Source organism: Helicoverpa armigera, chromosome 4 (assembly GCF_030705265.1).
Source record: "Helicoverpa armigera isolate CAAS_96S chromosome 4, ASM3070526v1, whole genome shotgun sequence".
NCBI lineage: Eukaryota > Metazoa > Arthropoda > Insecta > Lepidoptera > Noctuidae > Helicoverpa > Helicoverpa armigera.
The window spans coordinates 9,030,531-9,042,833 of record NC_087123.1 but is presented as its reverse complement, the minus strand read 5'-3'; the positions used below and the strand labels follow the sequence as shown (position 1 = coordinate 9,042,833).

General features: G+C 37.0%; 1 protein-coding gene across 5 annotated transcripts in view; it reads right to left on the bottom strand.

The window, feature by feature from the left end:
* The window catches only part of LOC110374834 (GATA-binding factor C), an 87,015-nt gene that overhangs the window by 23,125 nt on the left and 51,587 nt on the right, over positions 1-12,303 (bottom strand). For all 5 annotated transcript variants that reach the window (XM_021332722.3, XM_021332723.3, XM_049846923.2 and 2 more), the window contains one exon: positions 896-1,030. In XM_021332722.3, coding sequence (XP_021188397.2) covers positions 896-1,030 — 135 coding nt within the window. The remainder of the gene's footprint in view (positions 1-895; positions 1,031-12,303) is intronic.

The following is a 12,303-nucleotide window of genomic DNA, read 5'->3' as shown; positions in this document are numbered from 1 at the left end:
ATATCGAATTCTAAGTATGTAATAAAAGGGCGACGATTTAATCGTTATTTAATTCTTAGGCCCTTGAAAATCACATATCTGACACATGATTCATAAAAAACCTTATTTATTGGATTCTTTTAGAATAATTTGATTTTAACACTATGCGGATTTGTAATCCGATATTTCAGCCATTTAAAACCAGTTTCCTATTCGAATCGGTCTTGACTATATTGAAAAAGAGGTATAGGACACGAGTGACCAACTTTCATCATTTAGAAATATATATTTAGCATCTTTATTATAGTAGTGTTGATATGAATATTAACTGTAAAACGTTATAATATTTCGCGATAATATATTTTATATGGCTACGAAACAAGCTACGCTTTCCCTCTCGTATACAAATCTGACCATTCATCGAATAGAACTACGTAAAAATCTTATTTATATAACTTATGTTTGTTGTTTTCCTAGTAAAATATCCAATATATGGAATATACCTAAGTACAACTCAATTGGTGACTACGAAAATTAAAACGTTGCTACCAATATTTTCCCGTAGAGGCACTTACTTAAATAGTCTTCCCGTACCCACACAAAACCGCCTATTGTCCTAGTTACTCGGGTATAATTTTTCTTTAGCTTCTCAGTCATCAAATAAACAAAAGAATGTTTCCTCTTTATTTTGGTATAGTAATATAAGATTTGAGTTTGTTTCAGAGTTTCTAAGCAAGATATCCAGATAGGAAATATAGGCCTTATCTCATTTAAATAAATAAATATGATCAAGAGACTAAATAGAACTTTTACATACGTTTTTGTTTTAGTATCTGGTATTTTAGTTTTTAAAGATTGTCTACGTTTCTTACATACTGGTGTATATATTTGTATAGTAAATAAAGGTAGTACTCACATTATGTAGTTTGTAGTACAACCCACAGGCATTGCACACAGGCTCTCCGTTCTGGTTGCGTCGCCATAACGTTGTGGTCGTCGTCTTGCAGTTGGCGCACGAAGTACCCGCCCGTCTCGCTGCACTTTGTAACGACTGCAACAAATAATATACACGTTACTAAGCAAATAATACAATTAGAATTACGTGAAGAAGATCAGGAAAACACCTAACACAGAAAAAATAAAAATTGATAAAAAAAACTTTATAGGCGGTCAATTCAAAATAAAAATGTTCCTCAAAAGGGAGGATTTATAAGGCAATAGTTTAAAGATATGATGTTACTCCTTTTGTGAACTTCTCAACGTGTGCGGGATATTAAACGGCTGAGCCATTCGTGTGCGACCATTCAAACCAAATTGTGGTTTAATTTTACTGTATTACAACACTTCTGTTATTAATTGTACTCGCTGAAGAACTTATTATACAACAAAGTGACAGTAATGCGTTTATTATTTTAAGCACAATTTTTTAAAAGGGCAATCGCGTACTAAAGTTGAAATAAGAATACGCGACTAAAATTGTTGAACACGGAGCATTTAAAGTACCACAGATGTTGACAATTTATGATTATGATGATTTCATAAAAGGATATACAGAATAACATCTGAGCAACGACAGTAAAACGTAGAGGTAGGTCCACATACAAATTAATTAATTAATAACCCTACAGAGAAGTCCAATATGTTTTTCGAAAACAGAACCTATTAAAGCTAAATGTGCGTCCAAATATTATTACTGGAAACTTATAGGATATCCAAAATTTACAACCCTATTAATGTACGTTAAAACAATCAACATAAAATACGATCAGTTGAGTCGCAAAACGACGCGACCGACAAAAAGTGAATATTCGAATATCGAAACGTAAAAGCGAGGTAGCTATCGGCGGGTTCTCTTACGCACCTGCCCATTACTACCCGTCAATCAGACAAAAAACATCCACGGCATGCGGTGGCCGTTTTATACAGTCCACAAAAGTGCCTCACTCAATTAAAAATGCATTCGTCCTAAACCGACACCAAAATAAAAAGAGCCGGCGCAATCCGACTCATAATAAATCCATTAATTTGTCATGTCATTTATCGAATGAAAAGCATTGAGGTCGTAAAACATTACGAGAGGCGAACTATTCGGGACACCGGTTGAGGTTCTCGGTAACTAGAATCGAATACTACCAAAGATTATCGTGACCGCACCGCGCCGTATTGTCCGATTTAATATCGTAAGTGACTGTGTCGGCCTCAACCGCTGGTACACTCGAGCACACAAGCCTTCATACACAAAATATTATTAACCCACGTAGATACTGCGCAATATAAAATCAGTGCAAAGATTGCTTTTTAATCCTCAATAAGCGTTATCTTCTAAATTCTTAGATAACGTGACATTTAATGTTTTATCATCACTATTAATAAACACAGTTTCGATTTTATGATAACGTTATCTTTGTTGTGGCCTTCGCGGAGCCATTAATTTAATAAGAATTAATCTTGTAACATAAAAAGCTGATTCGTAAAACGTGTACATTCAAGTATACAATAAATATGTAATTGCCCAATGTTTTACCTTCGTACCTTTCCTCAATCAACTTCCCTTTTAATGAAATAGTTTTTTCTAAGAATCTAAGCAAAATACATCGTTAGTTTATTTCGGTAAGTTTAATTGGAATTGCCTATTTATTTAAGGAAACCCTTCACAAAAATACATATTTATTTCCATGTAAAGTAGAACAGTACGACCTTAACGTCACTCAAGAAACAACAGAACATCGAAAAAAATAATACCATGTCCGTTCAATTTCGCAAGGTCCCACTTTTAATAAATATAATAAATACACCAAGCATCGTTGGCCTCGTCAGTACTTCTGCATATTGGAATACCTAAATATTAAATGGTTTGCGTCAATATCTGCCGTGTCATGGCAGCTCCTTTGTGCTGCATGAGATTAGACCTGGCCATATTAGCCGAGCCTATAACACACACTTTTTCTTCTTCACAAAGTTCCATTTATGTGACATACGAGCTACGGACTTTTTTGTTTTTTTTTTTTGTTTGTAGCTGAAACCTGTCTTATTGAGCGATGTTTTAAATAAATATAAATATGTTGTCTGAGGTGACAGATGTGATGTCTCAAGATGGATGCTGTTTGTGAATATATAGGTTTTTTTTTATTTTTTACTCGACTGCGGTATATGCAAGGCTGGACCAGTCACTCTAGCGTATTTAATTTGTAGTCATTTAACGTTCGTGAATACCTAATCTACCTATGCATTTGCCCTTATTATTATCGCCCCGAATAAAACCTTCTTCAATGAAAACTATTAAAACTAAAAGGTTCCCATAACGTCCGCTCTGTATCACTGCAAATACAACTCCGTAACTCATATCCGCTTAATATCAAAATTAACTGCACTAGTTTACAACTCAATTACCAGAATCGGATTATATTAAGCGAGATAAGAGTTCCCATCAACCTATAACTGTTGGTGCATCACGCATGATCCCAGGGGATGCGAGCAAATCTGAGGGGTTCACTGGTAAGCCGATTACAGGAGTCAACCAACCAACCCCACCAGACACCCCCCGGTTTAATACCCCTGGAAAAACGGCTGTTTACTCGTAATTTTATGGACGAATTACTTTCACTCCTCAAACGCTGAAATGGCTGGAAAAACTCGTAAATTTTACGAGTCGGATTATTTTTTATTCGGGTCATTTTTTATTGCGCGGACCTTGCCAGTGAAAACGCTTTATTCGGACGACCCAGAATGAAATAAAGCTTTATTTATTATAGACGAAAAAATGTATTGTTTTTATTACAGAAAATCTCTATCAGAATCTGAATATCTAACCAGACAACTAATTAATCATAGTTTATTTCTGATTACTTAAAAAACGATACCGCCGAATGAAATACAAAGAATCCCAAGTATTCGAACACTTGTCCTGTATCTCAAAGAGGTTTATTAATTGTTAAACCCATTTCACTGTCAACGACATTCCTCTCGGATCGATATCTTACATACACGCCAAAAAAATACCAAACAAACGCCGACAAAGATAAAAAGCATCCCGAACAGACAGTACATATTGTTGGCCACTTTAATTTCCAGTGTAGTGTAAACTTGAGAGCTATGACAACAGACGACGCTATTGTGAATGTGACGCGAACAAAAACACCGCTTTTGTACCCCCACAGAAGAAATTATAGCATAAAGCTGTAAGCTGACCGTATCAAGTGGACATTGTACAAAAGCACCAATTTAAAAGAATTAATCGTACTTGTAAACTTTAAGCAAACAGCTGCGCCGAATACACATACCAAACAAAATTCCTGTGGTTAGAAAGTGATTAAAGCACGTATTAAATATCTAAATTATATAACCGAACCATTGAACATTGAGTTAATTATCAACAGCGACACATCAAACGGATTAGTGCCGCGTCGCTTCACACTAACTCCCGCTAATTCAATAAACCACCCACATTAAAAACATATTTCCATAAAGCCGTGCCCCCCGAGCGATCCAATCAGCGTTATCTCCCCCGTCCCTACTGCAAACACCTCCTAATCAAATCAAATCACAGCCTCCGTCTTGCCTAATCTATGTGCCTATCTACGCTACAACGTAAAATTATATTGCAAAGAGGGATACCTACGACCCTTCATATATTTGCTAACACAAGCAAAATTTATCCAGCCCGGAAGCAGCCCTCTTACAATACATACCTACACGATTTTGTAGCCGGAAAACACAAAGCTATGCTACACACACAGACGCAGCCACATCGCGCGCACACACCGCCGCCTATCAGCATATCTACACCATCTAGATCCCACTATGAGAACCCCCAAGGGGGAGGCAATCCATTTACCAGGCCCAACACCGCACTGAAAATTTCCTCTTATCCATATAAAGTTAGAGATGACAATCGCGCGGCAAAAGCAATGTTTTTAAAGGTTTACACGGCCCCTAGCAGTGAAAGCGCGGAATCGATGTAGCCTTTACCCCTCGCCCCGCGCCAGTTTTTCCGGCGCTCCGTCCTTATCTGACCGGGGCGATTAGATAAAGAGAGATAGAGCGTGAAAATAAAGATTTTCATCGTGTTCACTCACACCACGATAGTTTCAGCCGTGTAGTAATGTAAATGTAATAGCGGTGTGGTTGTGTGCGTCGTTCACATAGGAACGGGTACGTATAGACGGAAGGGCTCTCGGAATAGAGCGGGGGTCGACAAAACTTTGATGTCATGTGTAGGTTCTTTTGAAGCAGCTGGCTTACCTTATTTATTCATAAAGTACATACATTCTTCGTGGCTTCAAATGATTTATAACTTTGCTGGATTATCAGTTAATAAATCTGTCTAGTATTTTACCTAGACAGATTTTTGGACTGTTTGTTTGTAATAACGGGTCTGTTTTATATTTTCAAGAGTTTAGTTCAGTAGTCTAGTTCAGTACCTACGCGTGCCAAAGTCGAAAGTTGATTGCACTTGAAAACAAGGAATTTCAGCGTAGGTACGTATATGTTGTGTATAGCTATAACGCAATTTACAACTTCTCGATCGTGTCTCGGTGGAAGTTTATCACGTCGGTAGACGGGCGCCTGCGAGCATCGTCGAAGCAGTCATAAAAATAAAAGCGGTGCTCGTAATTTTTTAAATTTTCACACGAAGATGCAGCGCCGCGCCGCCCCCGCCCCGCGCCGCCCCCTGCCTCCCATTGGCCGTATCCGCGGAAGCCATGTTGGGAAATTCGCTTAACGATTTATTTGTGTGCGGATCGTAGCGCCGGCTGGCCGCGTACTCGATTGCCGTGTTACAACCAGAAATAGGACGCGTGAAACTCATTCGAGACCTTTAATTGTCGCGGTCGGCTGTCTATGTAAATTGAAGCTTCACGGAAAAATTTATTGGAAAGGCGGACGGTATTGTCCGCTCGGTATCTGTTCATGGGCCGTCGAATTTTATAAGTCCGTTAGGATAACAAAGCGTGGCGGTTGCCCAATAGAAGCTATCGGATGATAGCGATCGACGCTCGCTCGGATTGACACATCAAACCGCCAGTCGCTCGTTGAGATTACCATCGAAATACATTCGCCTCGTAATCGACACGCCGACGTCACGCTCCGCCTCATTGATGCTGCCAAATATCTCTCCGTGCATCCTTTTTCGACTTCAATAATAGAAACATCCCGAGATTTCAAGATAACTGGCTATTTTATACATCTGACGCCTAGACCGGACAGCTTCATGAATATAATGATGGCGTAAATTCGCAATGCGAAGATTATGTCATTTACAATTAGATGGGCAGTATACAACGCAGTAATTATCTTGTTCCGACATTGATTGATACTTTACATTTTACCGACTACTGTTGAGTCACACTACAGTATCGTTAACACAGCAGGCAAACTGTTTAATCAATTAATATTGCAGAATAAATTATGGTGATCATCGAAAAAGTTTAATGTGATTAAGCTTCTTAAAAATTTCTCCCGCCTAATCATTTATCAACTTCTAGTAAATCGTTAACACATTATTTAATCAGTATTTCTAATCTCGTTCTATATCGACTCAAGACGTAAGAATACTGAAATACAATTTCATAGAAACTATAAACTTACATGCGTATTTCTTACACTTGTTAATGATAGTTAAATTACAAAATAATCCCTACATCTAGGTAGGGCTTATTACCAACACTTGTACCCAATCCCTCATCTACATACTCATCCATTGCAGGATAATGACAAACGTCAAACTACATAACCTATTCACTATCATCTGCAGAACATGAATGAAGGATGTGCGCAAGCGCGGCCAAGATGGATGACTTCTGCGCAGGCGTCGCCGTGTCACCGGTGAAGGCCCAATCTTGATACTTGATAGATACACATTATACATGTTAATAGCCAGTTAGATTTATAGCTTGAACTTAACAAAACAATACTGATATGCATCTCAATATAAATAATTTTCGTTGTGTTCTATTACAAATTGTCTACCAGCCTACATGTTGCACTCGTAATAAGTTTGTATATTTTATGTGTATGTGAGTGTGTGTGTTTAATATTTTGCACACACAACCTACATATTTCGTAACTTGTAAGTCGCATACCGCAAAAATAAAATTGAAATGAACAGAATGCCAGTAATTCAGAGATATAATCGTATATCACTCAGAATCAGCATATTTAGTTAAACATTTACATTATAAATAGCATTTTTGGCACATTTAATTTACAATAAAAACCGGACGTTTACTCTTAATGAGTTTTTCCAGGAAGACGAAGTATTAGAAGTTTATTTTTGGTATGCTAATGAGTTAAGCCTTATTTATGTCGATTTAAAAATATACCGTTGGGATTATAGTTGAAATCTAAATAACAAAGTAAGATAACAGTTACGTGATGTTTAAAGCCCAACGGCAAGGTTTAGTCGTGTTTTCGATAGGTCATGAGCTGAGATCCGCTCCCAGTTAACTATTGTGATGAACCCACTTACAAACCTTGTTCAATACTTTAACAGTAGGTAGGCTGAACTCCAAACTGACAGTAATAAATGACTAATTTCAGGTTACAAGGATCTTTAAATAGTTAAGTATTATTAAGTTATTTCATCACAAGTGACAGCCGTAATTTCTTAACGGCGATCATTATCGCGTCCAGTAGCTAACCAGGTTACACAGTCCGTTCATACACGATCACACATCCCATTCATCATAAAATATTCATTAAAAAAAACAGCAGAAACACAGCAACATTAACATATTCTAATAATTCAGTTACCAAGCCACAAGTTAAACGTTACCGCACATAATATAAGACAGGTGTAACACTTAAAAAGAAATATAAACAACTTCTAAATTACACAAACAAGGCGTCAGTCCCGCGAAATTACAAAGTAACCTGGGAATTATGTCCTGGAGGCGACTAAACGCTAGTAATTCTACCTCGAAACGCTTCTTATAACGTATGAATTTGCATTGAATGGCAAAGGACACTGCGGGCGTTTTCAAAACAGACACACACAGAATTCCGTGTCCCGTCGTGCCGAGTATCTCACATCTCATCCTCGAACACCGTGTCTCGTTCGGCTAGCTGGAAATCAGTTTGGGAATGTATTACCCGAATGTGGGCTTCACGACTGCCGTTCGGGCTTTGATTTAGCTTAGTGCAAACACTTTATACGAAATGACGTAATTCATATTCGTTGAATACGAAATGAGATGAATATTAGAACTATGGCTTAGACGTAACATTACAATAGAAAAACAGTTGTTGGTAATAGCCCATTGTTAGCAGAACAGTTTCTGCAGTTAGAGTTGCTGATATTTCTAGTCACTAGAACTTTACAAAGTAGTGGTAATACACTACTTTGAAATGGCTTCTATTTTTATAAAAATAAGATTAAGGTCAGAAGCAACCTAGCCTTAAGTATCTTACAAATAGGCTTTTAAATAATAAGAAAAATAAATTCAACCTGTCATCGTAAAAAATAGTAATGCATCAGTGGTGGTTCTTCAAAAAACCTTTTCACATCAAAGTGTTCTTTCTTAACGTGTAGATAATGATACAATTATATGACAGGCCGATTGGTTGTTGTAATTAATCAAGTAAAACAGGTGCATAAAACAGTGCAAGTGAGCGAATGCCCCGGGTTGTGTTGTAAAGCTGCGCCCGCGCCTGTGGAAGTCGTAAATACGATGGCAGCTGCCCCTCGCCAATCCCCTTAATATACAGTTCTACCTTCTTGATGATTTGACATTTGTATAGAAATTGTAGCAAGTATTTGAAAATGTGCAAATGAACGAACAATTGAAACAAGAGGGCCAAGTTCAGCACTGCTAGAATAAATCTAAAAATAAAACGTAATACAAAAGCCAGTATTCGAGGCGTTCTAAGATTGAATCGTCGGTTTATCTGATTTAACACTATGTTAAGGGTCGTTTTGATAAAACACACGCTAGATGAATGTACGCACGTAGCGCATTGCGCAGGAGTGCGAATGCTGGTCCCGCAGGGTCGCCGGGTCACTTCGCACAGTTTAGCACCGCGTCATATTTATAATTACGGCAGGCGGGCGCATGCGCGCTAGGCACTCTCCCGCGCTGCGCCCGCGCCGATAAATCAAAATTTTAAATCACCGGTGGGCGTACCGAACCGCTCGACCAGCGCCGAATAAAATGAATTAAAAATAAAATAACGCGAGGGGGCGAGCGCGTCCTGAGAAAATTTAAAGATATTTCGCTTTAGTTTTTTTAATTAATACCTTGTTAAAATTTAATATTGAGGGCGCATGCGTTATTACAATGGGTGTGCGGGAGATTTTAAACTCGCTTTCGGTAACTTATTGAAGCTGCGGGACCTTTTAATTGGATCATTTTTTAACGAGAAATGATAACATTCGATCACGGGTGAGACGAGATCATTACGTGGTTCAATCGATCTCGCAATTTATTGCAAGATGATGTCGAAGCCTGTTTACGTTCTGAGACAAAAACTTGCTTGCAGGTTTTAATAGTTGATGTGTTCTATAGACTATGGGGTGCCTATGGGCCGTTTATAATCTGTTCTCACAGTCGGAATGTGAACATTGAACGTCACGCGTAACATGTGAGGCGGTCAGAGTTGACAAGCATTAAACGCGGTCCCACACTGTTACGTCATGTCAAATGTTAGTTCCACTCATGTTTTCTAATAAACTTATTGTAATTTATAAACCATTGTAATAATTTAATGGTTTTGTGGTTATAATTAAGCTTGGTTAACCGAGAATCGAACAGAATTACAGCAGGCAGCTTTTTAATTACTAGGATTTTCTTACATCGGCTTGTGAGAAAATTGGTTAAGTATTTTATTTTTCCTTTTTTCCTACATTCCGACGCCTAGATACAATTTTTTCAAGTCGATTCTTACTGACCCATCTTCCTCTCATCATTTAAATTCTCCAAAATTCAAAATCAGCACCCGCGACTAATTTACTCATACCAACAATAAACCAATCACTCCCCGGCAGCTTAACCTCGAAGGTCATGGTTTCCACATGAGCTGCCGTCGGTTGGTAGCCTTCACTCCTGACAGCTCATCGGGTAGACATAATGTTGATGAGTACTTTTTTAATCATACTCTTTAGGCACTGGCCATGCGTAGTGCGTAAGTGTGGAGTTTTTTCTAGTGTTCTATTTTTAAATTTTGGTTTGTGCTGCTAGCTTTTTTTGCTTCGTTTTTTTAGGTCTGTTAATACTATGGTCTGCTTATTTCAAAATTATGTAACTTGGAATTCTTGTCGACGCGGCAAGCGTTTATCTAGACCTAATGGATTAAAATCAAAAATAGTAGTGTTAATTGATAAATAATTCAATAAAACGTCGTTATTTCACGATTGCAACAAAACGTTGGTTTCATAAAGATAAAATATAGTACTTAATAAACACATTTGTATTGAATTTATTGATTCGACCGTACTTTATGGTAATGTTAAAAGCTACTGCATGTTCTAGTAAAATATTGTAAATGAACAGGATTTGTATGTCCTAGTATGTCCGTGGCATAATTTGGATGAGGTTTTTGCATTGTGAATTATTTAAACTAAACTTGACAATGAAAATCACAGAGTTAAAGAATTCACAAGTGCATCGAGTAAATAAATTATTAAGGAGTTTTCGAAAGAGTTATGAGATAATACATTTATTGCAATTTATTACATCTTTGTTCTTAGGTAAATTACTGGAAAGAATAAAACCAGTTCATTTTCCACGATGCAAAACTTTTTGCTGCAAAACCAAGAAGGTTACGCAATACACTCTGAGTCATAGACACGTAGGGAATGTATTTGAATTTATTTCCAAAGTATTCCAATTCGATCGATATTCATTTGTTTTTTAAATGTCGTCACAATAGTAGACATAGGCAGAGCGGCTGATTTAGTAATGTCGTATATTGTGGAAAGGTAGCGTGGCAGGTGGGTGCCGTAGGTCGTCCAAGGTGGATGGCATTTTGGTTTATAGCTCCCATTTAGTGCGGCTTACAGCCAATATTGAATAGCGGTGACGTTCAACGCGTATTTGTTTTGAACAGGTGCCCTTAACTTAATCTGCAGCATAATTTTATTAGTGAGCGCATTTCTTTTAGAAAATGGAATTTGGTGTTAATTTGTTAGTGAGCGCTTATATGTACATTTTTAAATGTTAACTTTTTGTTTCGACAAATTCACTACATATGAGCTTTTTAAAACAAACGACATGCTGGTGGGCAATGATAATAAATAACTTTCAATAAACCTTTAAGTAATTAAGCAACGCATAGCCTTGAGGGCTGTAGAAGTAATTTTAATCAAGCGTAACAAGGTGAGAGCTGTTTGTTCTTTGAAATAAACTCAATTTACCTTCTATACAAAGGTTTTTATTTTATTATTAAATTTCAATTGACTAAACCCAGTCAAATTGTCGATTTGCTATTTTGCCGTTTTAGAGTTGAAATCCAACTTTAAAGTAACATTATCATAAAAAAATTATATTTCTTCCAATGAAAATAATTTAATCGAATACTTTCAAAAGCGTTTACATGGAAATTAGAAAGAATTTATTATTGCCAATAATTTTATTAAAAATATCGTCATGAATATGAAATAATCTGATATTAAGAGTTTATTAATATGTTTACTTCCCTGAGGCCAAACGTGCTCCCGTAAGTTAGTTAACAGCTGATTAACATAATGGTATTTATATAACAAATGTACCATCGGACTTATTACAAAGGTCACTTTAAATTAACTAATAAATTATTGCACCATCCGAGACAACAATGTGCAGACAAATAGAGCGAATTAATGCGTCCGCGCAACTATTACTCAAGCAATACTTCCATTAATTAGACCCCTCTTTAAACTTAAAAAAGATACCCTTGTAAATGTACAAACACAATAATTATTAATTAAATCAACCTCTGCGTGCCCCAAATGACCGTGAAATGACATTCGAATAACACAATGTTTATTTTTTTTATAAAAAAACACGAACATATTTTCAGTTTTTGTTGCAGCACGTGAACGGAGCAACACATACCTCACTATCCGGCTAATGAGCGAAACATTAGACTTCGTTTAAGCCAACATTTTTTCGCGAGATCTTTAAGGACTGGGTGTAATGCAATTTATGTAGTACACCATCGCATGCGCATTCTATTCATAAAACGTTACAAGCGTTGTGTAAATTCAAGAAACATCAATTTTAATTAAACTACACGAGCATATCCTTTATTTTACATGCGCTCATTGCCATTTTATTGGCGTATTAAATTCCTCAGATTTATAATAAACAGGCTAAACATATTATGAATTCAGAAGGAGGAACAAAAAGT